This window comes from Sander vitreus, chromosome 9, assembly GCF_031162955.1.
Source record: "Sander vitreus isolate 19-12246 chromosome 9, sanVit1, whole genome shotgun sequence".
In the NCBI taxonomy this organism is placed as follows: Eukaryota; Metazoa; Chordata; class Actinopteri; order Perciformes; family Percidae; genus Sander; species Sander vitreus.
In genome coordinates this window covers 28,184,789-28,212,395 of record NC_135863.1, presented here as the reverse complement: position 1 = coordinate 28,212,395, position 27,607 = coordinate 28,184,789, and the positions used below count along the sequence as shown (strand labels likewise).

General features: G+C 40.3%; 1 protein-coding gene across 3 annotated transcripts in view; it reads left to right on the top strand.

Annotated features, from left to right (window-relative positions):
- The window catches only part of st3gal3a (ST3 beta-galactoside alpha-2,3-sialyltransferase 3a), a 38,233-nt gene extending 10,956 nt beyond the window's left edge, over positions 1-27,277 (top strand). For 2 of the 3 annotated variants that reach the window (XM_078259519.1, XM_078259518.1), the window contains exons 5-11: positions 3,488-3,582; positions 5,989-6,052; positions 8,342-8,437; positions 8,984-9,170; positions 19,727-19,873; positions 21,253-21,402; positions 26,217-27,277. In XM_078259519.1, coding sequence (XP_078115645.1) covers positions 3,488-3,582; positions 5,989-6,052; positions 8,342-8,437; positions 8,984-9,170; positions 19,727-19,873; positions 21,253-21,402; positions 26,217-26,321 — 844 coding nt within the window. In that variant the 3' untranslated portion in view covers positions 26,322-27,277. Of the gene's footprint in view, positions 1-3,487; positions 3,583-5,988; positions 6,053-8,341; positions 8,438-8,983; positions 9,171-19,726; positions 19,874-20,984; positions 21,121-21,252; positions 21,403-26,216 lie in introns of those variants that run through there. The other variant, XM_078259520.1, reaches the window with a different exon arrangement.
- The last annotated feature ends 330 nt before the right edge of the window (positions 27,278-27,607 follow it).

The window sequence follows — 27,607 nt, the reverse complement described above, 5'->3', positions numbered from 1 at the left end:
GAGCCCCTAAAACAGAGCTTTGGAAATTCTGCTGCTCCCATTTTGGTTTGAAAACTCTAGGGTTGCTTTGTAGCCTGGCTCGTTCCTTTGGAAACGACGACGCACGTCAGTCAGTCTTATCAGTTGGGTAGCTTACATACCTTTCAGTAAAAGTTCCACCTTGTCCTCGGTCCAAACTAATAAATTCCTGCTCTTACTTTTCGCCATTGTTGTTCAACATTCAACGTATTTTCTGTATTTTTAACATATACATCCATGATTCTCAAGCGCAGCGTAACGCCAGACAATCTGCTTCCTGTTTACTCCGGTACGTGCATGCCCAGTGTACGCGAATGTTCATGTGATATGCGTTGTTAGACGTGTTAATATGGACGAACATTAGTTCTGCTCCTGCGCCTCCATGTTAGGCATACATTAAATTGTAAACAGAAATAATCGATTATGGCGCGGCCGATTATCGATGCAGCATCGTCCACGATTCGATGCATCGATTATTTGATTAATTTCAACACCTCTACTGGACCGACATCGATTTTGTCTCGAAACGCCACTTAAACAGGAAAACGTAGTAGAGTAGATGTAGCTCTAGTGGTCCTCCAGTATTATAGGAAATTCAATTTAGCTTTCGTAATCCTTTGGTACAGTGTCCTCTCTATAAAAAAAATAGTTTGTATTTAGTTTTCATTTTCTCTTATTTGTTACTGACCATTGTCAGATTTTCGCTTCTATATTTTACATCAGTTAGACTGAACTCTTTTGTCACATGGGATTTGGAAGTCTGAGGACAATTAATGGCATTAATGTCTGTTTTGTAATCTCTCACCCTGGGGGTCTTGGCACAGTGCAAAAGACACATGTCCAGTTGTGCTCTAAGAAGCTCAACTGTGAAGGCATTTATTAAGGCCGAATCCCCCAAAATGGAGACAGATGTGAAGATTAAATCAAGCATAACTGGTTTAATGCTGTGAAACAACAAACTAACAGAATACACTTAAGTGTGTAATTTTTGTTTTACATGCAATGTTGAGCACATCATTATAAGTGAGCTATTGGTGGTAACCAGCCAGTTGGACTATGTTCATGTAGAGTAAATTATCATTTTATGTTATCCTATTATACTGTTTACATACCTCTTCATACCCTTATTATTACTGCTAGTGTATACATCTTTATAAAAGGATAATGGTTTAAAGTGTAACCCTGTTGCAGATTACATCACGTTATTGAATACTTAACAGCTTTTCAGAACATACCCAACAAAATGCTTGCTTTTAACGCTTAAATGTTTTTTGACTTAACGTGCAGCCAAGGACCACTGGAAACAACCAGGGACGGAGCCAGACTTTAAAAACATTCGGGGCTCAGCCCAGACCTGTTTTATACAGTCTCAGCCAGACCTGGGGCTGGATGGGATTTTTTTCTCATTTACGGCAGCTATATGCACTCATTTTTATGACATTTGATAATAGAATGCCTTAAAATCTGTACGTGATGTGAGAAAAACATGATAGCTGTCACAACTTCAGGAAGGCAGGTTTGGACCGAAGTGCAGAGCAGAAGCGGAGGAAGCAGGTAGAGTTCAAATGGTTTTATAAGAAAATTATACTTACAGCCAAAAGTCCAAGACAAGCAGAGAACTCAACAAAATCCAAAAGAGAATCAGGAACATGTGGAAACAGGCAAGACTTAAGCACAGAAGGAGAGACGTAGGGCTTGACAGCACAGAGACTAATGCTGCGTTCCAGGCAACCCGTAACCAGTGTTTTCACAACCTTCTACCCGTGAAAGTGACCTGGAACGGCAGTCAAACCCGTAACTTACTACCCGTGAACTCGTACCAGATCGTTGTACTCCCAGTTACGGTTTTTGACGTCACACACACATAAACAACAATGGCGACCCCTGTTGATGCTGTACAGACGCCGGTGGTTAACGGTGAGAAATAGGCAACGTAAAGTAATTCCGCACATTGTAATCACAACAATACAGATACGATTGTGTACTACTACAGGTTATGTTTATTAAATGAAGCCCAAAATATGTCGCCGACTAGAAATCGCTAGTATCAGCTAGCGCTAGCTAACGTCAACGTTAGGTAGCCGCTAGCTAACGTTAGCTAGCGCTAGCTGATACTAGCGATTTCTAACGTTAACGTTAGCTAGGCTGAACCCTGCCAACGGCACAATGTTTAGTTATCCAGCTTTGACGGTGTGCCAAATGTCATTATTTTTATCATCAGAAGCACAAATCTGCTGTACATCCGCAGCATAAATACACATGGTAACGACGGTCGTAGCGAGGGACAGGTGGCATGATATAAGGGCTGATGAACAGGTGGAACACATCAAGACGGGGCAGACAACAAAAAAGGAGAGAGAGAGAGATATCTCAGTACAAAGTTTGAAGAAAAATTGCAGTACAGTAAAGGATTGTTTTTTTGTATGTTAAAAATAGACTTTTGGCATTTTCATGTTGATAGCTGTATCACCCTCAAAAGCCCATTATCTGGCTATACTTTGTTGACCAGATCACAAAAGTCTTTTCCCAGGCTGTGTGCAAATCAGGGTTTGCGGCTTCTTCCACCAGTCGAACATCCCTATGTGCAAATCTTAGTAGCGTTGATTTACCTAAGATTTAAAGTTCCTCTATAAAGTGTGTTCATTAAGGAGGGATAAGGGCTCCAGCAGAATCCTTGTTGCTGCTAAGATTCTTTATCCCTAATGATTAGTATTACCTGGGGTCCTCTAGTAATTTGTAAGTTTCAGACGGAGGTCGTCTGTGATCTTAATCTCGTGCGAATCTGCCATGTCTCTTAATTTGTCAAGTAAAAAATTCTACCGTAAATGACCTACCATATTTTACCCAAACAAAGGTTGTGTGATAATACTAGTCCTGTGCGAATCAGCATCTTAGTGACTCAGGGTTGTTTTGAGTTTTTTTCTGCCACTACCATTACCCATCGACATCAGTGTGAAAATATCCCTTTACACAGCTCTGGGGCGAGAAGCTGAAGATACTAGCTGCTGTTCAGTTGGTGCCATAAAGATTATTTTAAATAACGTTACCTCTGTACATGGCTTAGCTAGTTCATGATGCAGTAGTGTCCGGCCACATCAGGGACATAACTCTTGTCACTGGTTCAGTTCCCAGAGCACCAGGATGAATCTTGATAGGGAGGTGAATGGGCCATGCTTGCCTGCTTCTCAGTTCCCACCTTTTGAAATGCCCTTCTCACAGCCTCACTGTGTGAGACGTGCAGCTCTGTCCTCTCTCTCACACTTGTCTCTGAATTTGTTTAGGTGAAAGTGAAATCAGACGGACTGTGGATTAGCTGGAAACACAATGCTTTAAATCCTCTCAAGAATTCTACTGTTAATCAGTGCATCTGTACACATCACGGCCATACGGGTCTTGGACAGATATTGCCTTGACGAGTACCACTTCTTCATCCTTACTTGTTGTAACATGTTTTCTTTTATATCAACAGGTTCACCAAACTGGCGCCCATGTTCCTTGATCCAAATTACAAAAGATTCTCCAAGATTAATCGTTATTTGCCTCCGTTTGGTGTAAAATCGCAAGGTATGATTACACATTCTTGTCAACTCAGTGTAAGTTGCACTGCATTTCTTACCAGTTAACACACAAAAAAATTCCAACCACTAGTATATTAAATACCCTAGCACTGTCAAAGCCTCTGTCTGCTTCAAACAACGTGTCGTAAAACCATGTCTAAAGAAGTGTTTTACCTGTTCTGAATGGCCACTTTAGATGAAAAAGTGGTGAAAAGCCTGCTGTCATAGAATCCCCCTGGCTGCATCCCAAAACCCTTCCGAGCCCTCTCCCAGCAAGTCTGTCTTTTGTGTCTTTGTAGTCTTGACTCAATGAATCGTACATATTGGGTTTAACGGAGCACCCATTGGAACTCTTCAAAGCAATCATATGCACGACTCCCTCGAAGGAGTTAGCAGACTGTTAGTCTATATTGATGATGTTTCATTTCCGGGATTGTTCAGGTGCCGTCGGAAATTCTGCCGGATGCCCCTCATTTTGGCCGGATGTCCGTCACCTTCCGACCGTAACTCAATTTTGGTCGAAAATGAGTTATTGTCATTTTTGGAACATTAAAGATCTGCTTTATCATGTGGACAAATATCTTGAGTTAAGTTTATTGTTTTGGGGAGAACATTGTGTGTTGTCTTTGCCGTAACTTCAAAAGCCGCAGAGAAGCCAAGGCAGAATACCGTAACATCAGTTACGGTTCTTTGTCTTTGTTTCATGGTGCTTCAGAATGCTCAAATTGAGTTAAGGTACTCTGTAAATGCGATGCCCGCACTGTGCGCGCGCACACACACACACACACGCACACGCACGCACGCACGCAGCAGAGGACGACGACGACGCTGACACACAGCACATGTACCTGACTGGGAAAGATACCGCTACGCTCGTTACTGTAAGTAGGCTACAATAAAACCTAAAAGTAAATACGTATCAATACCCACTCACCTGTCTACAGGCATACACATGTAGTAAGCAATATATTTCAATCTCTGTCTGGGCGCAGTCCACTCTTATCCACCGCTCTGTTTACACAAACACGGCTCTACTCTACTCTAAATAGCGAATTTTGACAAACAAGCTAAAGCAAAAGCTGTCGGTTTGTAGTCTAACTGTTTATCTTAGTTTGCCACAAATCTTGAAATTTGGACAGATTCTTGTGAACTTAACTGCTGGCTAAACTAACCATCGTCTCTGCAGAGCATCTATGGATGTATTCTAAGACCAAAACAAACCAGCGTGGCTACTTAATATGCACGTGAATGACGCCATCTTTATGTTCACGTCTTCATTCTTGCAATGAGTCTAAATTAGTGCCTCATATCCAAACAGAAGAACATGCTTTATATGCATTAAAACATCAAAACACTCTCATGCTTAATTCTGGCGTCTGTCAGAGAGAGTGTGTGAATCAATCATGCGACTGCCTGTGTGGTACTAGTATGAGTATGAAATACAGAAAAAATTTATTGATATATCATTTTCATATGATGTTGATAAATGTGAAGCCATTTTTATCATAGTGAGTCAAATAGGATTAATATTGCTTACATTTTAAGTAAAAGTTATCATTGTTATCATAACATTGTACTATAAAATAGAAGTTAAGGTATTTTGCCTTGGTATGACCGATTGTATTTTGTGGGCAATGCTAAGGCAGAATACAGTAACTTACTAAAAAGGGTCAAAGGTCAAATTTGAGTTAAAATTTTGTCGATAGATTAATACAGGTATACACTACAAAATGTGAAAATTACAATATTCTACCTATAACTCAATTGTCAGGACATTAAGATAACTTTAAAGTAATTTTTCTCAGTTTCACACTCTGGCGAGTTAAGGTCTTTTGCCTTTGTAGGGCAGTATGGTTAACTGCTCCTCAGATCTCTGCAGGGTAAATCCAGACAGCTAGCTAGACTATCTGTACAAAAGAGTTTTCTGTTGCACGACTAAAACAACTTTTGAACGTATACGTTCCACCAAAACAAGTTCCTTCCAGAGGCTATTTTGCAGAGGCACCGTGGCTCCGTCTGGCGCTTAGCGCCTCCCAAGACGATTGTGATTGTTTAAAACCAATTAACCAGAGTACATTTTTTCTCCCATCCTGGAATGTTGTGTGGACTAGCCAGACCCTCCTCTGCAGTGCTGTGGAGGAAGGTCTGGCAATCCAAGACTAGTGGACTGTCTATGGGCTCTTACCTTGCTTTGCCACCCATCTTTAATGGTTGTATAACATTGTAACTTGAAGAAGTGTCAGCCGCAGGCTCCCAGCTCTGCCTCATTTCTCACAGCTAGTCTAGTTGTACTGGACATGAGGGCATCATAGCTGGGTTGGACTGTGGAGGGAAAAATAATTATTTTACTTTCATCTTCATCTCACTTTTTTCTCTTTCTGCTTCTGTCTCTCTCTCTCTCTTATACCTGCAGAGAAACTCATAGATATTCTTCTGGCAGCTACTCGGAGCTATGGCCTTGGGGAAGAACTGGACAGGTAAGCTAGTTGTCCTGTCATGCTATGATCCACATATTGCAGTCATCACAATATAATATTCCATGTTCTTTCAGCTCTTTATTTAAAGCTACAATTGGGAGCATTTGTACGAGGCATACACATGACGACAGTTGACAAAGTCAGTTTATAACTTTTGACAATGCACACACATTGAGGTGCTTATTAGCATGGGCATGAATTCCATCCAACAGTTGGGGGGGGGGACAATAAACATAAAATTTCTCGAGCAATTTTTGAAGGGGACACAAATAATACAGCCAAAATTGTTGTGGAACTAAGTAGGCTGGTAAGCGATTTTATTCACTTTAAACATAGGATGAAGTGACTCTTTTCTGTTATACAAATGATGCTGAACTGAGAACTCAACACCCTAGCAAGCAAGCTAACTAACTAGCCAGTCGGCTCATTTTCTGTAACTAGTGAAAGAATGTTGGCTGGAATTAACAAGCTAGCTTACTAACTATCCAACAAGACAATAAATAAGCTACCAAACAAGCTAGGTAACGTTATAAACGCTAACAACGCTTTTAGCCTCTTAACACGTTCGAAATGTCATTACAAGTGCCTACCCATGTGAAGTGAATCCTTCCGAGTGAACACAGTGAATCTGACTGCAGTAGATGTGAAAGAAATTAATAAAAGTTGTGCTAATTCAGCTCTGTTTAGTTTGTTAGTTTAGTTAGGTGTTGAGACGACAAGACTTAGGAACCGTCTACAAACTACAACACCGACAAGAGATACAACAAAAATATTTATTAATTTAATGATTAAATAAGGTAGTGTCTCCAAACTTACCTCAATTATAACTTGTCTCCTGCTAGTTGTACTACAGCACTTATTTTTCAAAAATAAGCATATGCCTATTTTTGAAAATATTTTTTTAATCTCTTTTCGGTGTTGTGGTTTGTAGACGGTCCCGAAGCACTCGTCTTGCTGCGTCTCAAAGGATGATGACTGCAAACTTCAGTCATCATCCTTTAGGGCAAGGGTTACAAGTTAATAGAATTAAAAATAAATACAAAACATACAGCAATACAGACAGCTTTAATGTACTCTTTACAAAAAACTATATTTCATCTGAACTCATCAACGGGTAAACATGTTGAATCTACGTTTTTCAACACAAAATCACAAACATTGTACTACTCCCGCAAACACATTTTTCAACATAAATCTCTTCTATCTTTTGTTTATAGATAACCCAAACTAAGGTCTAAGCCAACCATCAGTTAACCTCAACAAGTCCTTCCTCTTACTACAGTTCATATTGTTCTTGTATTGTTTTTTTTTTTAAGAACAACTGTAATTCACTGTATTTCATATAAATGCCTTCAAATCTACTTCTTCATTTGACCCTCTTCGACTAAAAGTGCCTAATTTGGAAATCAAAAATGCCTCTCTTAAGGAGTAGCTTCTCTAAATCTGGGGGTTCGTGTCCATATATTCTCTGAACAAATTGCCAAAGCCATGTGTTACAAATTCTAAACAGACTCTGTGCTTTAATGGTAAATCTGTCTATATACCCTGAAACTCCAGCATTAATGACTTTTGAAGTAAAATAGTTGTTTGATTCCACCTTGTTTTTGTCTTTATATGGACCGACACAGTGTACAGTACTGACCCGGTTTGACCGCCAGCCAAGACAATTAGGAATGTGTTTATTTTTCCACCCAGAATTAAGCAGACCAAACACTGGACATACTGAGTCTACATTACAATTTTATAATCATAATATTAACCATAGTGTAACACATTGTGTTAACAGTCACACTTCTGCTGTTAGTGCCTCAGAGAGTATAAATAGTGAGTAAAGAAGCTAATCATAAAGTACTGTGGCATTAATAGTCCTCAGTTTTCTACATTAGAATCTGAGTGACTGCAATGAAGAATGAATATATAAATATATAATAGGGCTGTGAATAGATTAAAATATGTAAACGTGATTAATCCCATAACTTTCCATAGTTAACTTGCGATTAATCGCAATTTTTTTTAATCTGTTCTAAATGTACTTTAAAAAGGGATTCTTTTTTTTAGAGTGGACAAATATGCTTGCTTTCGGCAAATATTTATTATTATTGCAACAATCCAAAACAAAAAAGTAAGGGAAGCAAACATATTAGTTTTATCACACACCTGTTTTTGATGTCTTGCTTTTTTTTTCTTTTTTTTTTTTTAATAAGAAAAAGACATTCTAGCAAACATATGGGGTAAATGACTGGACTAAAGTAGTACTGCATCATAATGGTGCATCGTTCTGTGTTACAGTATGAAATGTAAGACATGCATCATCATAGGAAACGGAGGGATCCTCGCCGGCAAGTCTCTGGGACAGAGGATTAATGAGTTTGATGTGGTGGTCAGGTATGTTGTGACACAGAAGTATTATACAGACAGGAATCACTTTAATGCCACTTCTTTCTCCTTAAATCAGGGGTCGTCCATTGTTCCAAGAACCCAAATCACCAGTATATCCACTTCAGCATATGCCATAGCATAGGACATACAGTAGTAGAGTAGCCCCCGTCAAGTCCCACATCTAAATGTTAATTCCATTTTCAGCTTGGTTTCTGACTGACCACACCAGTGTGTATGTAAACGTGATTAAATGTATTTTTTAATATAGTTTATCACAATTTCAATGGCTATTTGTTTGTTGGTCTATTTCATTAATATAATTCTGACCCATCTTCTTCGATATCCATGGACAGAGAGTGTCGTATGGTGTTCAAATTCTAAAGCAGTGATGATCGGCTTTATATATAAAAATTACTTGATGAAGTCATGTAAGCATTTAAACGTTTGTATTTGGTGATTTGACTAATGCTGTGATCCGTAAATTGCGGATTTAGAATGAAAAATGTTTTGGACAGGGCATTTTATGATTGATTTTGCAGCTCTGTGTTGCAGGTTGAATCAAGCCCCAGTGAAAGGCTTTGAGAAAGATGTCGGCTCCAAGACCACCATGAGGATCGCCTATCCAGAGGGGGCCATCCAGAAGATGGATGGCTACGAGTCGGAGTCCCTGTTTGTCCTCTCGGCCTTTAAAGCTCTGGACTTCAAGTGGCTCTCATACATGGTTTTCAAGCAGAAACTGGTAAGGCAGCTGAAAACCTTATTTTGCCGCTAGTGAATGCAGACAGTTGTTGATAAGAGTGGACAGTGAGAATGTTTTCATCCACCTGTTTTCATGCACATTTCTGATTTGCACATTCAAAAACCTGAGTGGAACTACCAAGAATTTACAAATATCACAACATTTTTTGAAAAAGTCAGAAACGGAAGGCTGATGGAAACTGATTCTAATCCACACTCGCAGCATGGCTCTATTGATGTCACCTCTTTGGTCCATACTTCAATTTCTGAAAAACTATTGCATGGATTGGTGTAGATTTTTTTTCTTCAGATATTTGTGGAGTACTTTCCAATTGGCTAACACGGCTCCACACTTCCCTCGCTCACATTCCCTCATCATCTTAGCTCCTTCCAGCAGGGACGCAAGAAAGATATTGCAGATGGAGGAGATGTATTTATCATGAGTTGGAAATGATGTCCCTAAAAAAAATGACCAGAGATCATCTTGCATGCAATGGGATCACACCAGCCACAACACCAAATCGGGCCAAGGAGCATAAGAGGGGAGGGGGGGGGCAGTGGTGGAAGAAGTATTCAGATGCTTTACTCAAATAAAAGTAGTAATACCACACTGTAAAAATACTCTGTTACAAGTAAAAGTCCTGCATTGAAAATGTGACTTAAAGGCATACTATGTAACTTTTCCCTCTTCGGTCCCCCTACAGGTTGTCCGAAGAGGGAAAAGTTACATAGTATGCCTTTTAAGTAAAAGTCTAAGTATCATCAGGAAAAATAAATTTAAAGTATTAAAAAGTAAAAGTACTCAATGCAGAAAAATCCTCCCATTTTAGATACAGGAAACGATCCAAACAGTCGTGTGTTTAATCATCTAATCATTTCAGCTGGACCTGTAGGCTGTTATGTTGTTGGTTAGTTTCATTTATAATGATTGTGATTGGTTTAAAGAAATGCCATTAAACCAGAGCACGTTTTCCTCCCATCCCCGAATGCTAGGTGGAGTAGCCAGACCCTCCTTAAGCTTTTTTGGAGGAGGGTCTGGCAAAGCGAGACTAAGTATTTAGTAACTAAAGCTGTCAGATGAATGTAGTGGAGTTAAAAAGTACAATATTTCTCTCTGAAATATAAGAGTAGAAGTAGAAAGTGGCGTGAAAAGAAAAGACACAAGTAAAGTACAAGCACCTCAACATTTGTACTTAATCTGTCCGCAGACAGACAGAAATATAAACAGCTGGCAAAGTCCTCAAATCCTCCTTTTGTGGTAGTTTCTGCAGTAGGTGTCTTCGGGACTACATTTTGCCATGATCACACACACACACACACACACAGATAGACTCACAAGGTGAAAACCATACCAGAGTTGCTGTTGCAGCTGGTCAATATGCACACACATGCTCTGTGGGTTTCCTGCTCTTTTACATAACAATACACTGTGGCATGCAAAGGCCAGTGGCACTAGGAACCAGAGGAAACCGCAGCGGGGTGCAGGTAGTTCCTCTGTGGGGTAAAGTGAAGAGAAACGATAGCAGGAGGGGAGGAGTGATGGAAGTCTGTGACCTGGGTGAGCAGAGAAATGAAACTGCAGCCGGGGAAACTTTTGAAGGACAGTCATAATCCAACTTAATATCATCGCAGATATGTCCCTACAGTTTTATTTATGTCAACATAAACGTGTTTTTAAAAGATCTATATACCTACACATTACAATTACATTACATTGTGTGTGCTGCACTCTTCCATGCTTCTGAAATCCATCAGCATGAGAAACAACACCCGAGATCAGTGTCTGGATTTAAACATTGCCCGAGATTCGGTATGTGGAGGGGCCTGTCTTTGATCAGAGTGAAGCTTCTCATTGCAGATACTGCCTTTCAGAAGGGCTGGGCAATATATATTGATATTATGTCGCAGAGCTTAAAGTACTCCGGCTTGGTAACAGATTTTCGACGGATGACATAAAATAAATAAATGGGATTTGTTTTTGATGCGCTGGGTTTAACCAATCATCGTAGTTCCACCTACCAATAAAACAAGTTCTAGCCAATCGGAGGCAAAGTAGGGCGGGTCTTTGCAAAGAAACGCTAGTGCGGTTTGGTATCCGTTGTAAAAAAATTGAGGCAAAGTTTATCAAACCTGAAGAAGATACAACTTTAGTCGCAAAAGGAGTTAAAAACAAATGGCGCTGGGCATTGATAGAGGTAAGGGTGGAGATGGGAAGCCGGGTGCTTGCTGTCGACATCGATGTATTTGGTCAAAAATATTGTGATATTTGATTTTATCTATATCGCCCAGCTCTACCCTGGATTGTAGTAGGAAGGGAGGGTTACCTGTGTGTAACAAGTTCCCCTCTGTTTAGGCCTTTAGTAGTTATTATAAGCCTGAACATCAACCCAGCATACCAAGACTGCCTCCTCTGCTGTCACGTTGGCCTGTGTCGCTTCCAAAATCATCTAGATGTGGGAACAGGCTTTATGGTTGTACATGCTTGATTGGGAATGTCACACATTCCTGCAGCCAGAGTAACAACATACCTGCTCTGTACTCCCTGTCCATTCCTCCCTCCCGGTCAAATGCGCAAAAACCTTTTAAATAGATCCAAATATTAGGACAAAAGCAAGTAATGACTGATACTGTGATCAGCTGGTCATTTGTAGTGTTTAAGCTTACTGTATGCTCCATCCTGGTGTCCTTTTCTGAGATAAAACACTACAAGATCTATTAAAATAAAATGTGTCCACTACATTTATATCAAAGAGGGTGCAGTAAATATATCACTTTACGGATTAAAAGTACCGAACACTGCGGCCACCAAAGTGACCAAGTGAATCGCCACCTCTCTAGAACAGTTTGAACAAAAACCTAACATTATATTTCTTGCTGGGCTGTTGTATTAGGCTGCATTTTAGTTTTAGTTTTAGCAAGGTGGACCTAATAAACTGGCAGCTGAGTGTAAATCCACTGAGATTCTGAATGGCTATCTTGGAATTCCAGAAAAAGTATTTACCAGAAAAAGTACAATTACTATAACCTGTAATATGAGGTACCATAGAGTCATGGGCAAGTGAAAGGCAAACATGTTTAACATGTGTAGGCATAAATGTTTAAGATAATATGTCAATCAAGACACTATTTATAACCACTTGAAGGACACCGAACAGCAAGGCAGCTTGTTTTATCAGGTAGCTTTCCATATAGTGGGTTCAATATGTGGGGTTTCTCTGTTTTTCCATAGGTTTACCAGCAAACACCTACATAGGTATACCTTAGATTTTTTTTAATCCATTGCTTAATTTTGATTGATGCACCTTTTAGTAGAAGTGGTGGCAATGGCAACAATGTTTTGCCCTTCGCCAGTTTTAGACTCTTAGTACTGAGAATACCCTGATGTCTAGCGTGCATACCTACTGTATTCAACTGGCAGCCAGAGTGGGGAGTATGAGACTTCAGCTCTGATGCACATCAGAAAGCAGCTGTCATTCTACTGCAGCACTGGAGACAGAGAAGGAAGCCAGGGCTTCATGTGGCTATCACCAGGGTGGTCCTAGTCCTGGATCACATTTCACCTCCACTGACAGGTGGAAGCACTGACGCTGCCACAGCTGTATTGCTACATCCCTATCCTTTGTTGTCAACAGGCCTATGTCTTGTCTACAGTGGAAGTGACTTAAACACTTTTTTTAGCTATTGCTGCCATTCACACTGGCTCTCGACATGCTCCATAATATTGTTGCACTGTGACCTGAGGCGTGCTTTTACACTTCTCTTCTAGACTATTTTTTATTTTACAAATGCATTTAAACATGCTTGTAAAACCCACATACCGGAACTGTTTTAATTGCAGAGCAACCAGAAAACAAAGAACATTGCTTCTCAAATTGCCATCTTTATGCATATGCATGAATTTAGATGTTTTTAAGAGATAGTTATTTGTGGTATCCTCTGCCATGTTTCCACAATCAGGATGAAGTCAGAAAACATGCATGAATGCATGCATGATTTAAAGGGATGGTTTGCCCTTTTTAATCCATCTTTGTGTGGGCAGTGTGTTAAGATGAGCAGTGTTTGGCTTCCCTTTGTGGCGCTGGTCAATGGAGCTACCCGAGAGCAGCCGAGGTCTGCCAAGATTTGCCGGATGATGCAAAACTTGGTGGACCTCTGTTTCAATCATCCGCGGATCTCAGCAGACAGTGCACCACTGCCACAAAATATTTCTCTTTAATAGTGATAGTTTTAGATGAATCCATAAGGGCCCCAATATGCTTTAAATGAAGTGCTTGTCCTAGCCCCCAACAGCATCTAAAACCCCCTGCATTTACACCTTCCTGACATTACAATTGCAGGGCTGCATCAAAACATTTATTTTTTTATTTTTATTTTTTTTACCTCCAACCATAAGTTCCAGTGTGGATAGTCTTGCATTGTCCGACCTTCCTCCACAGTGCTCGGAGGAAGTCCACACAGCCTTCCCGGGATGGGAGAAAAATGTGCTCTGGATTATTGCCATTTCTTTAAACCAATCAGAATCGTCTTGGTCGGCGCTAAGCGCCTTACACAATGACAGTGCCTCTGCAAAATAGCCTCAGGAAGGAACTTGTTTTGGGTGGTGATGGCGCAGTGGATATGACAGATGCCTTTGGTGTGGGAGATCTGGGTTCAATTCCCACTGCGATACATCAACCAATGTTAACTCATAGTTGCTCCAGAGGTGTACGACCTCTGACATATATAGCAATTGTAAGTCCCTTTGGATAAAAGCGGCAGCTAAATGACGTGTTATGTAATGTAGAATGTGTACATTCAAAAGTTGTTTTAGTCGTGCAACAGAAAACTCAGATTGGACAGATAGTCTAGCTAGCTGTCTGGATTTACCCTGCAGAGATCTGAGGAGCAGTTAACCATAGTCTTCATAAATCCACAAAGAAAGAGGAAGGTAACGGACATCCGGCCGAAATAGGGACATCCGGCAGAATTTCCGGCGGCACATGAACAATCCCTGAAGTGGAACATTCAGGACAGATGGATCGCCTTTAGATGAGGTCAGACAATATGTCATACAAACTAGTTTGTTTTTCTAAATACTGAACTCTTAAAACACCTGTCCTCTGTAATCTGCTGTGTAAAACCCAAGGACACTTATAAGTGGTAAGTAGCATTGATTAGAATGTGTCTTTGTTGGCAGTGTGTAAAGGCAGTACAGGTGTAACATTTGACCCATCCATTATGTTGAATAGACTTGTTGAATTTTCATTTACAACAGCACGTCAGGCGGGAGATCACGTTTCCTCCCCTAGAGCACAGGAGTGCAGACAACACACCAGATAATAGACACATGCACACACACATGCTCACTAGTTATGAATGGGCAAGTGTTGGCTGGAGGGAAACTGATCGCACTAAGATAAGGAAATTGGCAAAGCACTTGACACAGAGCTGGCATTGTGCTGTAAGGACAAATGACATCCACCTTGGTGGACTTGGTTCCTTGGACAATGTATTCTCAAAAGGAAGCGTCAACAAATAGATGTGAATTTATATTGGAAGAGAAGAACTCAAATCCCACACAGAATCTTATTCAGTTTTTTTTCTGTAGAAGTACTGATAAAACACGATTTTACAGCCATGCTAGCATTTATGTGAGACTGTACTTAGGCAGAGAAGTGCTTTAAGCTAGGCTAAATGCTTGCATGCTGATGTTTAGCAGGTAATATTTTACTGTAGTAGCTCAGTACATATGGACTTGGCTTGGCAGAACAACTAGTGTGGCTGTAGACACGTAATCTTGTTAATGACATATTCTAAGCGTCCCAGTGTAGGACTATAAATGAATAGAGGTGCAGGCTATTTAGGGCTGCACGATATGAGGAAAATATGCGATAACGATATTACTTGCGACACATATATTGGAAGTGTACTCAGTTCTGCATTTCTTTGAGTATTCTGCTAAAATACAACAAATCGCTTGTTGAATTTAAAACAAATGAAAGGAAATCATTTCCAACATTCCTTTATTGAACAAATTGAACATTGAATTGAATATAAAGGCACTACTAAAGAAGTGACAGTTACAAGTGCAGTTTTCTACTGATATTTTCTTTCAACTAACACAAAAAAGTCTCTGAGCATCTTTCGCAATATGTCGTAGTCTTTGCCAGTTTTTATTGCCGAAGTTGATATCGCAATGACGACAAAATAAAACGATTTATTGTGCAGCCCTAATGCTTGACTTTGTGATATAGGCTAGACTGATTTACTGTGTGTGTGTGTGTATATATATATATATATATATATATATATATATATATATATATATATATATATATATATATATATATATATATATATATATATATATATATATATATACTTTTTGTATGTAAGCGTATATGCTGATCCTGTCATTAGGGACGTGAGAATCGCTTGTCATCTGATCCCGTCGGCTGTGTGCAGATGGGTTTTCCACAGACTCGTGTCCTTCTAGTGCTGCCAGCAGAGCAGAGGTGTTGGGTTTCCCGCTGGGATAGAGGAGCAAAATGGTCTCAGTCAGACCGGATTACCAACTGATCCGTCAGTGAGGCGCTTACAGTCTAACAGGGTAACACCGCTATGCTAGAAAGCTAATAGCTCATATCAGTGCCGTTTGTTTTCTCCCCGCCCCTCACTCCAGCATACCTGAGCGAACTCGGAGGCAGGTATCCCAGTAACTGTTCATAAAGAGACATCAGGACTGCTGGGCAGACTGCTGGTAATTAGTGTAATGGCCCCAGGTATACTGATACAGGGGCTTCCTTCTCTGACTGGCTTTGTTTGCTCCGCTTGTTTTTCATCAGTGTTTTAATGGTGTTGACCCCCTCCCCCAGGCCTCAGCTCAGGCTATTGCTTTCACTGGGCTGCTTAAGCACCATCATATTTTCCACCCCTGTCCATGTTGCATGGTAATAAGAATTGATAAATATTTATGGTGTGAATATTATTGGTAATTATTAGGCATTAACATTTATGATGACTGATATATCTTTCAGTTTTATGTTGGGTTTTTTTGTTTAATAATTTTAGAATTGTGTATATTGTAAATGCCGTAAAGAAAACTATGACACAGAAACAAAGTCAAGTTGTGTTAAAAAATGACAAGAACTTCTGCAATACATTAGTTCCTTACCGGTAAATACTGGACGAATTTTTGCCGTCAAGCGGGATCTCCGATCGTAATCAGTCCTTCACTGACCAATCGGCATTCATTAGCAGAATGCTAGCGTGTTATGGGCAACAACAACTCAACCTGTAAGAAATTGAAAGGACACAAGTACTCGTTCATTCAACTTTTGACCTATAATCCATGTTGAACTTGCAAAAACTACAATCAAATCTGAGATTTCTCAACGGCAATCAGGCGAAAGAGACAAATTTAGCCGTCTAGCTCCATAGACTCCCATTCATTTAGCACTGGACCGCGATCACCCCCAGTGGAACTCTGGTGGAACTGCAACCAAATTCGGTACAATGGGGCTGAATAGGGAGTGGAACGGCTTTCCGTAGACGGGCTTTGGTACTACTTCACTCAATAAGTGATAAACGGCGACGAAAGCCGCGACATGAAATCCACACTCGCACTGGTCCCGTGAAATTTGACTGCTACAGTTTATTGGAAAATAGTGTTAGGCACACTGACTTTGATGAATTTACTGTTTATCAGACCCCAGATAAGACAAGAAGCTAATGTTAGCTAACGCTGCTATGACGGTGCCTCTGACTCGCCGCTGCAGGAGAACGCTGTATTCCTCCGACACGCTGTATTAACGTTACTGTTTTAAACCCGTTTTCCAGGTTAGTGGGGGTGCATACCGCTCAAAACCAACATGAAAAACGTAGCTAGTAATGTTCACTCAGTGTTTAGTTTTGGTGTTAAACTGTGTGTAAAATGAGCGGTGGCGCTAAATCACCCTACGGTACCGTCTATTTGTTGGATGGTTTCAAGGTAACGGTCGGCAGCTAACATTAGCAGATAAGCCCGTACACTGACGTCCAATTCACGCCACCGCTGAAAAAAATTCTAGAGGAATCACTGATTAGCGTATCACAGATATACCGGTATCGTCGTGGAAGTCGTCTGATCATTAACAATTAATGTCAGTACCAGACAATGCTCACATATTTGAGGTTATTGAGAAACGGTGTCTGTCAGGGTTCGTACACCTTTTCCAAGGTCAAATTCAAGCCCTTTTCAAGCACTTTCAAGGTCCATTTTAAAGCTTTTTCCAGCTCCTTACACCACCGTAAATTACATACCAATACATAGTCAAAATTATTAATTAGTGTTTTTATCACATTAAAAAAGATATGCTATAAACAGCAGAAGGATCAGATATTTAAGCAAAAGTTTTATTTTTCAAAATGTATCACTGTCTAAGTAGACTTTCTAATCTCTTCATGGTTCATAACATAACATAGAGTAAGACAGCTATGGAGAGTAGCATGGAGTGGGAGGATTTGAGCCAAAGGACATGCAGCAACATTCTGTGTCAAATCAGAAAGAATCCAGGAAAACAGTTGTTGCACCCTCTTAGATTTTGCTCAAAGTTTATGCTACCTTTAATGTCAGTCTTTTCATACTTTTTTCCAAATCTAGGGCATGCCATACAAACTTGTAATGGTTCAGTCATATTGACATGTTTGTCTTCCACCCTACAAAGTTTGGGCTGCCTATGAATAATACTTGTCATTATATTAATGTCCAAATATTGCTTCCCAGATAATGTGATTTTCAGGCTGTAATGTAAAGTAATTTCAAGGGCTGAAAATATGAATACAGGATTTGAACAGAAATATTTTACAGGCCTTGGTTTTGGGACACATTCTTGATATAGACAAGGTTTGAACAAAATCTGATACAATGCAACAACAACCTGTAATTCCATTTTAACCCAGAAGACTCTGACAGTGCACAGGCACCTGCCTGATAAATAGCCTATATTAATTGAAAAAAAAAAAAAAGATTTCATTGCCAAGACATCTACTGGAATAGAGCAGTGTAAAGATTGCATAAGGCCATCCTCAACCTTACAGTAGGCTACTTGTATGACACTCCATCTGACACGATTTCTGTTCAGCAATCAACGATTGCTATTATGCACTGGGCTGATGTTTGCAGGTTTTAATTTGCGGGTAGTTAACATTACAGCTACTGTGATGTAACTTTGGCTATGTTCACTGCATATTCCACAAATGAACGTGCCATAACAGACATGCAATACTAACATTACATTATCACACCAAGCATAGGCGCCGATACCGTGAGCACCCGCGTGTGCCAGACTGCCAGTAGGCTACATTCATTTAAAATTAAACATTGCAGTTGGTGCAGTGGAGTGGAGCGTCTTTCATAATGTGATTGGTTATGTCGGTGGCTTTGATTCTTAATTTCCCACGAAGCTGATCGCGGTTACGTATCGGTTAAACTTTTCATCTCCAATCCTATCTGTATTTGTGAGAAGTGGCGCTGTCCTGAGTTGAAAGATAGCCTACTTCACTGCTTAATTATCGAGTTAATAGGCGGTTGTGTTCATGTCGGCCACTGTCCATTTCTTAAGGTTCTGAAATGCAAACATTTTTGACTACTTTTTATTTATTTTTTTAAAGGGTGAGCACCCACGGAGGAAAACATAAATCGGCGCCTATGAATACTCTGTCACTTAGCCTGCGATTTCCTAGCTAGCAGCTACTAGCGTAAACAAATAGGTTTGTGGAGATCTATGAGTCGTTGAGTTTGCCGTTACGGGCGCAGCCATCTTGGTTGCGGATGTGACGATTTTAGACGAGAGGGAGGAGCCATAGACAGACTGTTGGGTGGTATCTGACTGTGACGTTAGCTGAGAGTTGTCAATGCTGCTTACACTCTGCGCTACACACTTTCATTGGCAATCTGGATGCAACTGCTGCTGAAAGCTAGCCTACTCAATTTGAGGTAAGATTTAGCTTCACTAGGTTTTAAATATATCTTTGTCCCATAGTTATATTACATACAAGACAGGCCACGAACTGTCAGTCACATCATAGCCACGCCCTAAAACACCCCCTGCTTTATCAGCGATTTTTAAAATCAATGAGACCATTATTCAAAAAATGAACATCATTCTATATTGCGGAAGAATGAACGCTAGCGATTGCGACCATAAACTCATTATGTAAATGTTAACCGAGGTAATAAATCAAGTGAGAAGTGGGTCCCATTCTCATAGACTTCTACAGAAACCGACCTCCTTTTGCAACCGCACGTGTCGCCCCCTGCCGGAATTCAGATAGAATGCAGGTTTTAGGCACTTCCGCATTTGCAGCACTTCACCGAACCGGATGCTTTGCCCATTAATATTAACAGTCTGTGGTCTTGAATCATAATCCCTGAATCATCTTCCCTTACATGACACTAAAAACATCTCATCATGACAAATGTTTCACATTCTAACCTGACAGTGATCTGTTTTTTCTTTTTCTGGTGTGGCAGCAATGCGCTTCCGTGGAGGTTCACATTAACCACGCTGTTTCATTCTCCCGCTCTTTGTCTCTCAGCACAGCACTGAAGGGTTCTGGAAGTCGGTGGCCATGTACGTTCCAAGAGACCCCAGCAGCATGCGCATCCTAAACCCCTACTTTATCCTGGAGGCCTCCTTCAAGTTGATTGGTTTACCTTACAACAATGGACAGATGGGCAGAGGGGTGAGATACCTGTTGTTTTTCCTAGCAACGCTTTCTGTCCAGGTAGAAAAGTGTTAGGAACAGCGAGCTGTTTCACACACAGTGGTGAGTTAATGGTCAGGACTGTAGCTCTGGTAGCTGACTCCCCTGTCTGTCTGTTTGCATTATGAAGGCCTCTGTGAACACACAGCAGATGCTGCTGGGAGCCGAGCACCTCCACAGAGCCTAAAACAGTCTGAAAACAAAGTGTTACGATTAGGCTGTTAAGAATAGAAACATTCTTCATATTTCACATCTGGAAGATATCCACACAATAACCATAAGGCTTATCTCCTGTACGTTCACGTCCACTACTGTCACGGTATAACCACAACCCTGAGGAAACATACTACTATCGGGGCTAATCTAGGGTTTACAGAGCTTGGTTTTGCTTGTGCATTTGAAAACTGCAGAAGCTGTAATGCTCTTTGCTCTTTATTTTTTATTTATATCTTTATTTTTAATTGAATACATACTGTGTACATATACTTATACTTATATTGTTTATTCCATCTAGAGAATGTGTGACGTGCACCAACAACACCAAAACAAATTCCTTGTATGTGTTAAAAAATGTACTTGGCAATAAAACCCTTTCTGATTCAGATTCTGAAGCTAACGCTAGTCCGCCAGACTGAAGGTAAGAATTAGAGGCCTACCTTTGTCGTAGCCGCGGCGGCGTTCGGCTCTTCTCTTCGGACCAGCTCGGTCCTCGGTGCAGTGTCAGTCAGCCACGACACTCTGTTGATCGTTTATTTGTAGAAAGTCCATTACATTTAAACCATTGCCAAATGAGTTGATACAAAGCTATTTAAGACGGTCAGCTCCACAAAACTCCCTCTGTATTTCTCGCTGTGTTTAAAAAATGGTGTAGTCCAGCAACTTTCGCGTGCAGAAGCTCAAGTGAAGATAATTACATCTTCTGAAGAGTCTGTCATGTATTTTTAATCCTCCGTGTCCTCCTTGGCTACAAGTAACTACGTGTGTGTGTGTGTGTGTGTGTGTGTGTGTGTGTGTGTGTGTGTGTGTGTGTGTGTTTGTGTGTGTGTTTGTGTGTGTCTTTTGTCATGTGTTGTTGTTTTGTCAACGGCAGTGTCATTGCGGAGAGTCTCATGGGGGAGACAGAAACTACGCACTATAGCTCTATCACAACTTGATGGGGTAACGTCGCGACAAATCAGAACACACATCCTCTCATCGCAGACCCCAGTGCACCAGTCATCCGCTTTGTAAGCTCTGTGACGCAGGCAAGCCACACCCGCCCCAGCCTGGTGGCCAGTAGAAACCAATAGGTGGATTTTGCAGTGACACTACATACTGTTCATGATCCAGGATACTAGTCTCGGTTGTCTGTTTTTCAGAATATCCCGACCCTGGGGACAGTTGCCATAACGATGGCCCTTCATAACTGTGATGAAGTAGCTGTAGCTGGATTTGGTTACAATATGAACACCCCCGATGCCCCTCTGCACTACTATGATCAGAACATCAGGATGTCGGCCATCAAAGAGGTAACTAAAGACCTGATTTGGTATGATATAAAACTGTAGCTTTCTGTAGCTCAAGACTTAAGTCTAACAGTTTTTAAGCCACTTTGACATGTATCCCCCTTTTTTCTTTTGATCCATTCTTCCTGTTAAATAAATGTAAGGGCTATAAACACCAGCAGGGTACGACATGGGTCAGAACGTATGTTATTGTTTTCTATGTAAGCCCACACACTGGCACCGTCATCATCGCAGGTTTACATCGATCGGTGCATCATCACACCCACACACATTCCCTCCGTGGATTAGCACATTCAGGCTTGAGTATTTTAATCACGTCTGCAGCTCACCTGGTATGTGCTACAAGTGCCACCAGTGTGTTCCCCTCAAAGTCAGAGCGAAACAGCAGTTGGATCGTCTCAATCTTCCGTGATGTGGCGTATTTCTGAGTGAAACCGAATATGTGAGCGGGGGATAAGTCCATGAGAGGGATTTAAATCAAATCCTTTTCGATTTGATTGGATTGCTCAAGTGCGGTTTTGGGATTACAGATCTACAAAGCTGAACTGTGAGGACTGTTAAATTTCAACCACACCTTGCCCACCTGGGAGGACCTCAACTTCATTCTTTTTGATTCTTTTTTCTTCATTTATTTTCCAACTGACCTCCACACACACCCGTCTGACTCCATGATATCGCTGTGCTAGCTGCTGCGACCCACAAGCTCAGTCAGGAGTGGTTTTTATATGATGGGCAGGGGTTAGCGGCGCGGTCAGGGATAAGGATACTAGGAAATGTATTTTTTTATTTAACCATCACTTTAATGTCAGACTGAATTAACCTTTATTTTTTTGCTAAGAAATCAATATTTGTCTCCCTTGTTCTGAAAAACTCTGCAGTGATGGCACTCTCTATATTATGTTCTCTGAACAAATGAAATGTGCACAACAGCTGCAGCAAAGTGAGGACAATTCAATTATTAGTTTAACTTAAAGAAATTGGTGTATCTGCTGAAACCTTGTAGCCATTTGACAGAAACCTTAATTGCCTTTTTTTGCTAGATTTATGATGCAGTAGTAGCCTAAATTTGTGAAGGACTCAGTCAGACTTCTAAGTTGATGATTCATCCCCTCCATCCACAGGTGTGTGACCCACTATTTCCTCCACATTTTTCTCCTAATGGACGGTACTCCCACACATTGTTCACAACCCCCAAATTTGTTAGCATTCTGACCAACATGTCGACCACCATCCTATATTTGTTAGTTTTCCAGGTTTACGCAACACTGGAACAGTTTACTGTGACCTTTTCTCTCATTTAAAATGCCTCTCAGGAGGGATTTACCCAGCATGCTGCGTGGTGGCCTGGGATGTGTATGAAATCTCAAGTGTAGGAACGTTGCTGGGTACTGGTTTCGGAGTCACGGCGCACTACATACAGTGTTCACACTTCACAGTCTCCAGCCTGTTCATAAATCACTCTTAGCCCAGGTTACTGAGACAGACATGCAATCCCTTTCGTCCTTTTTTCACAAGACTTGTGTTTCAGTTCAAAGAGGCACAGAGCTGCTTGGCCCCAACTCACGGCATGTATAATTGAGACAGGAGAGAAATTAGCTCATTTCTACAGTCCTCACTAACCTACATTGACTTTTTTATATATTTTTTTTTTGGTAGGTGGCATTTTTCAACCAAGAGACCAACGCCATTGTGTTTGCACGGCATGACTTTTTTTTTTTTTAATCTGAAATGTTGTAAATTACAAAGTACGAATTACAAATTAATTATTTATTGTTTTTTATATGCGAATCAACATTGGAAAGAGTGAGATTTTCAAATTGCAGGAGCCACAATTTTAATTATAACCGATTTGTTACGTTGCCAAAGAAGACAACAAGAGTTGTTTTTTTTGGGGCTTTATTAGGTTAAAAAACACCACCAGAGTAGTGTCTCGCTCTAAATGAAGTATCTAGATCACATGTGTCAAACTCAAGGCCCGCGGGCCAAATCCGGCCACTCGCAGATTTTGATCTGGCCCTCATAACAATTTTGGCCCACCCAGTTTTTGCCACTTTTTCCGACGTTTTTGGCGCTTTATCCGACAATTGTGTCCTTTTTTTGTCTATGATGGCTGAGGAATTTTTTTGCTGACATTTTTAGGGCTTTACGGGGACCAAACTGTGAATGTGACTATATGAGACATGCAGGAATACAGTCAAAAATATTTGACTTTTATTTTCGATTTATAAAAGCATGTCAATAAAGTATACGTAAATAAATGGCGTTTAAAAACGTTAGCAAGGCTGAAATGCAGATCAAACTAGCATTAGCAAGCTTCTCCACTGGCTCTGATTACCTTCTTACAGTATAAGTAATGTTAAGGTTACTGAAAAGTAGCCTACAGATGCCTTCGCCTGTCTCTGGCTGTCACAAGACCCTCACCTTGCATACGGAGATGTGATCACAATGCGAGGAGAAAGGAGACTGTACGTGTTCTCTTACAGTATTAATACCGGGCGTATATCTAAAGGCCTGTGATCAGATGTCATCATCCAGATAACGTATCCAGATAGATCAAATGTTAATACCAGGTGGAGATGGTTTTTTTTTTTATGCCACGCTGACTCTCCAGAGACATTGGCTGTGCAGTTTGAAAATCCGCTGGACCAAAGTGTTGGGCAGAAAAGAATAACCAACATCACCATCCTAAGCCTCGCATCATTCCAAGGGAAGAAATGCCGACAATACACAGAAAAATGTGTATCAATGCCCATGGTATTACGCCACCATTATTCACTCGAAGCACAGGCAGACACAAGGGGCTTTCTGGCTACTGGTTTATTTGAAGCTTCTCTCCAAACCCACCATGAAAACTAAACACACAATATAACCAGGAAACAAAGAGACCATAAGAGCTTAATAGAAACCATATGAATGACATGCACAGCATGTAGAATAACATTTACCAAAGTGAAATGCAGACAGACAGAACACTATACCTGATTGGCTGCATGCTAAACAAGGGAATAGTCCTCAGAGATTTCCTTATAATCACCGGTGGTGGAATGTAACTAAGTACATTTACTCAAGCACTGTACTTAAGTCCAAATGTCGAAGTACTTGTACTTTACTTGAGTCTTTTATTTTCATGCCACTTTCTACTTCTACTCCGCTACATTTCAGAGAGAAATGTTGTACTTTTTACTCCACTACATTCATCTGACGGTTTTAGTTACTAGTTACTTTACACATTAAGATTCCTGCACATAAATCACATGTAGTTTATAAAATCAGATTTTTTTTTAAATTATAAATTAAACTAGCCAACAATATAACGGCCTACAAGTCCAGCTGAAATGATTAGACCATTAAACACACAATTGTTTGGATCCTTTACACTCTAAAATGGGAGGAGTTTTCTAACCACATTTTCCTGATGATACAGACTTTTTCTTGAGTAGCATTTTCAATGCAGGACTTTTACAGAGTATTTAGAGTATTTTTACAGTGTGGTATTAGTACTTTTACTTGAGTAAAGGATCAGAATACTTCTGATCGCTAACATCAAATTGTAACGATTGTAAAACCTTTCACTGGAGCATTAAATTGTTAAATTGTCCGTGCTTGCTGCTAGCTTGCTATGTTGTGAGTCGCTCCAACACGGCAGTTCGTGAAATGGTCACGTCATTTTTAATCTACTGATTCGTGTACACGGACACGTTTGTCTCGTTTATTTCGTGGTGGTCAGCACGTAATGGGAAGCATCTATACAGAGGTTGGGTTGGGGGAAAGGACACATAACACGCGGGACACGATCCCCGGTCTCCGGGGTGAAAGTCCTGTGTTGTTTGACCCATCCAACCTCCCTACACGGCTTTTCGACATGGCATACTACTCGCTACCGTAGTCGTGCTGTGATCACGAAAGATGCTTCCCAATGAAATACATTAGTTTAAAATACGTGCTGATCACCACGAAATAAACAAGAGAAATGTGTCCGTGTACACGAATCAATAGATTAAATAACGTGACCATTTCACGAACTGCCGTGAGACTGGGTTGGTCTCTCTCACGACGAGCCTTGAGCGGAGACTTCAAAATAAATGTCTTTCTGTTATTTAATAAATTCCCGTAAATACCAAATGCAACTTAAATCAATTCTCAATTATAACATTGGTTGTAGGGATAGACTATCTGTTCTATATGTTATCGGGTCGTTTTTCGGCAGTTTGCAGATTATCTGTATCGCGTTTTATTTGCCTGATAACCGATAAAGTTAACAAATTAAAAAGTGTTCTACTTTGGCTCGTCTACAGCTCTGTGTCTGTCCCTCTGCTTCAGTTTCACTCACCACTGAGTCTGACTTAATGTCCCGCCCACAACACTATCTGACTCTCTGTTACTGGGTATTATGTTGAAAGTTTCTCATTTATTATATAATCGCTTAAAGCATTTAAACAAAGTTTTGTGTTGGAGTTTAACATTCCAAAATCTTAATTTTGACTTAAAGATTTTCATTTTCACTGAAAATGCATATCGGTTCCAAATATCGGTTATCGGTTTCATTAACTACTAATAATTGGTATTGATATTGGCCTTGAATAAACCGTATCGTTTATGGTTGTAAACAAATTGTGCAAATGCTATTATAATGTAATGGCCACAAATACAGCTACTAATATGCTTTGTTTGTTGAAAGTGGAAAAACAAATGATTTAAATGTTCTAAAATCTAAAAGGTGAGAAATGTAGAACCCCCAACTGTTGAATGTATTGTGCTGTCTACAGTAAATCTCTAGCAGCTAGCTTCAGTCCTGTGTGCCTCTGTCCCCTCTGCAGTCCTGGACTCACAACATATCGAAAGAAAAGGAGTTCCTGCTGAAGCTGGTCAAGGCTGGAGTCATCCAGGACTGGACCAATGGCATCTGTGGTGCAGGATGCTGATGGTCTGCACTCAGGATGCAGCACTGCGTTCACCTTCCCCTGCTCCAGCGACGCTGGAGAGGGGGGCCGAGAGGCTGGGTGGCCCACGGTCCCAGCAGAGAGCACACTGCTCTCGGTGCAGAGACACTGTGTGTATATGAGGCTTATTGATCTGCCCCAGTGTCACATATCAAAGTATTGCAAGCCTCTGTATTTAGCTTTTCCAGGTTGCAAGTTAGTGTATATTTATATGGTTTAGTGCCCCGGTTCAGGGGTACGTCCGCAGTGTTTTTAGCGATCAAAGCAGTACCTAGACCTGGCTGTCCTCCTACTGTAACTGTTGCAGGCTGCAGAGAGGAGGAGAGGATAAAGATGTTGGGTTTAAACATTGATCCTGTGCCAAGAATACCTCTACAAGTGTCCTTCTGCTCGCACATCTGAATGTAATCCGCACTACACGTATAGCCTCTTATTTATATCTTCCGGTTTCTGTGGTAAACAGGGTGCACGCTACATTACACATGACTCAGCCGTCCTGGACCAGTCTCTGACATCTGTGGGTAAACCCATTCTGTTAGAGCGACATGGCAATTATCGGAGCTTTAGTTGAGTTGGTATAAAACAGGAATAAGTGCTGCCTCAGCATGCACATCACACTCAAAGGCAAAGTCCGGCCTACTGACCAGACCAGGGCTTCTAAGACGTTTTATTCAAAAGTCAGTATCTGGTAACGAAAAAAACAAAGCAACATACAGTGCATTCAAGTTGCGAACTCGCTGCGGCCACTTTCGGCTCGCCATTATTATTATATTCCAGCGAACGTTGTCTGCGTGCAGTTTTGAAAAGTGTAACCACACTTTGCCCCAATTCACTGTGACTTGAACAAGCTGTTAGAGGTGACGTAGTCCCGCATCTTTGCAACGCTCCGTTCACGACTTCACATAACAGCGGCAGTAAAACGGTGTTTCACACCCTAACCATATATATATATATATATATATTTATATATTTATATATATATATATATATATATATATATATATATATATATATATATTTATATATATATATTTATATATATATATTTATATATATATATTTATATATATATATATATATTTATATATATATATATTTATATATATATATATTTATATATATATTTATTTATATATATTTATATATTTATATATATTTATATATTTATATATATATATTTATATATATTTATATATATATATAATTTAATTTATTTATTTACATATTTATTTATATATATACACACACACACATTCAATGTCACAATT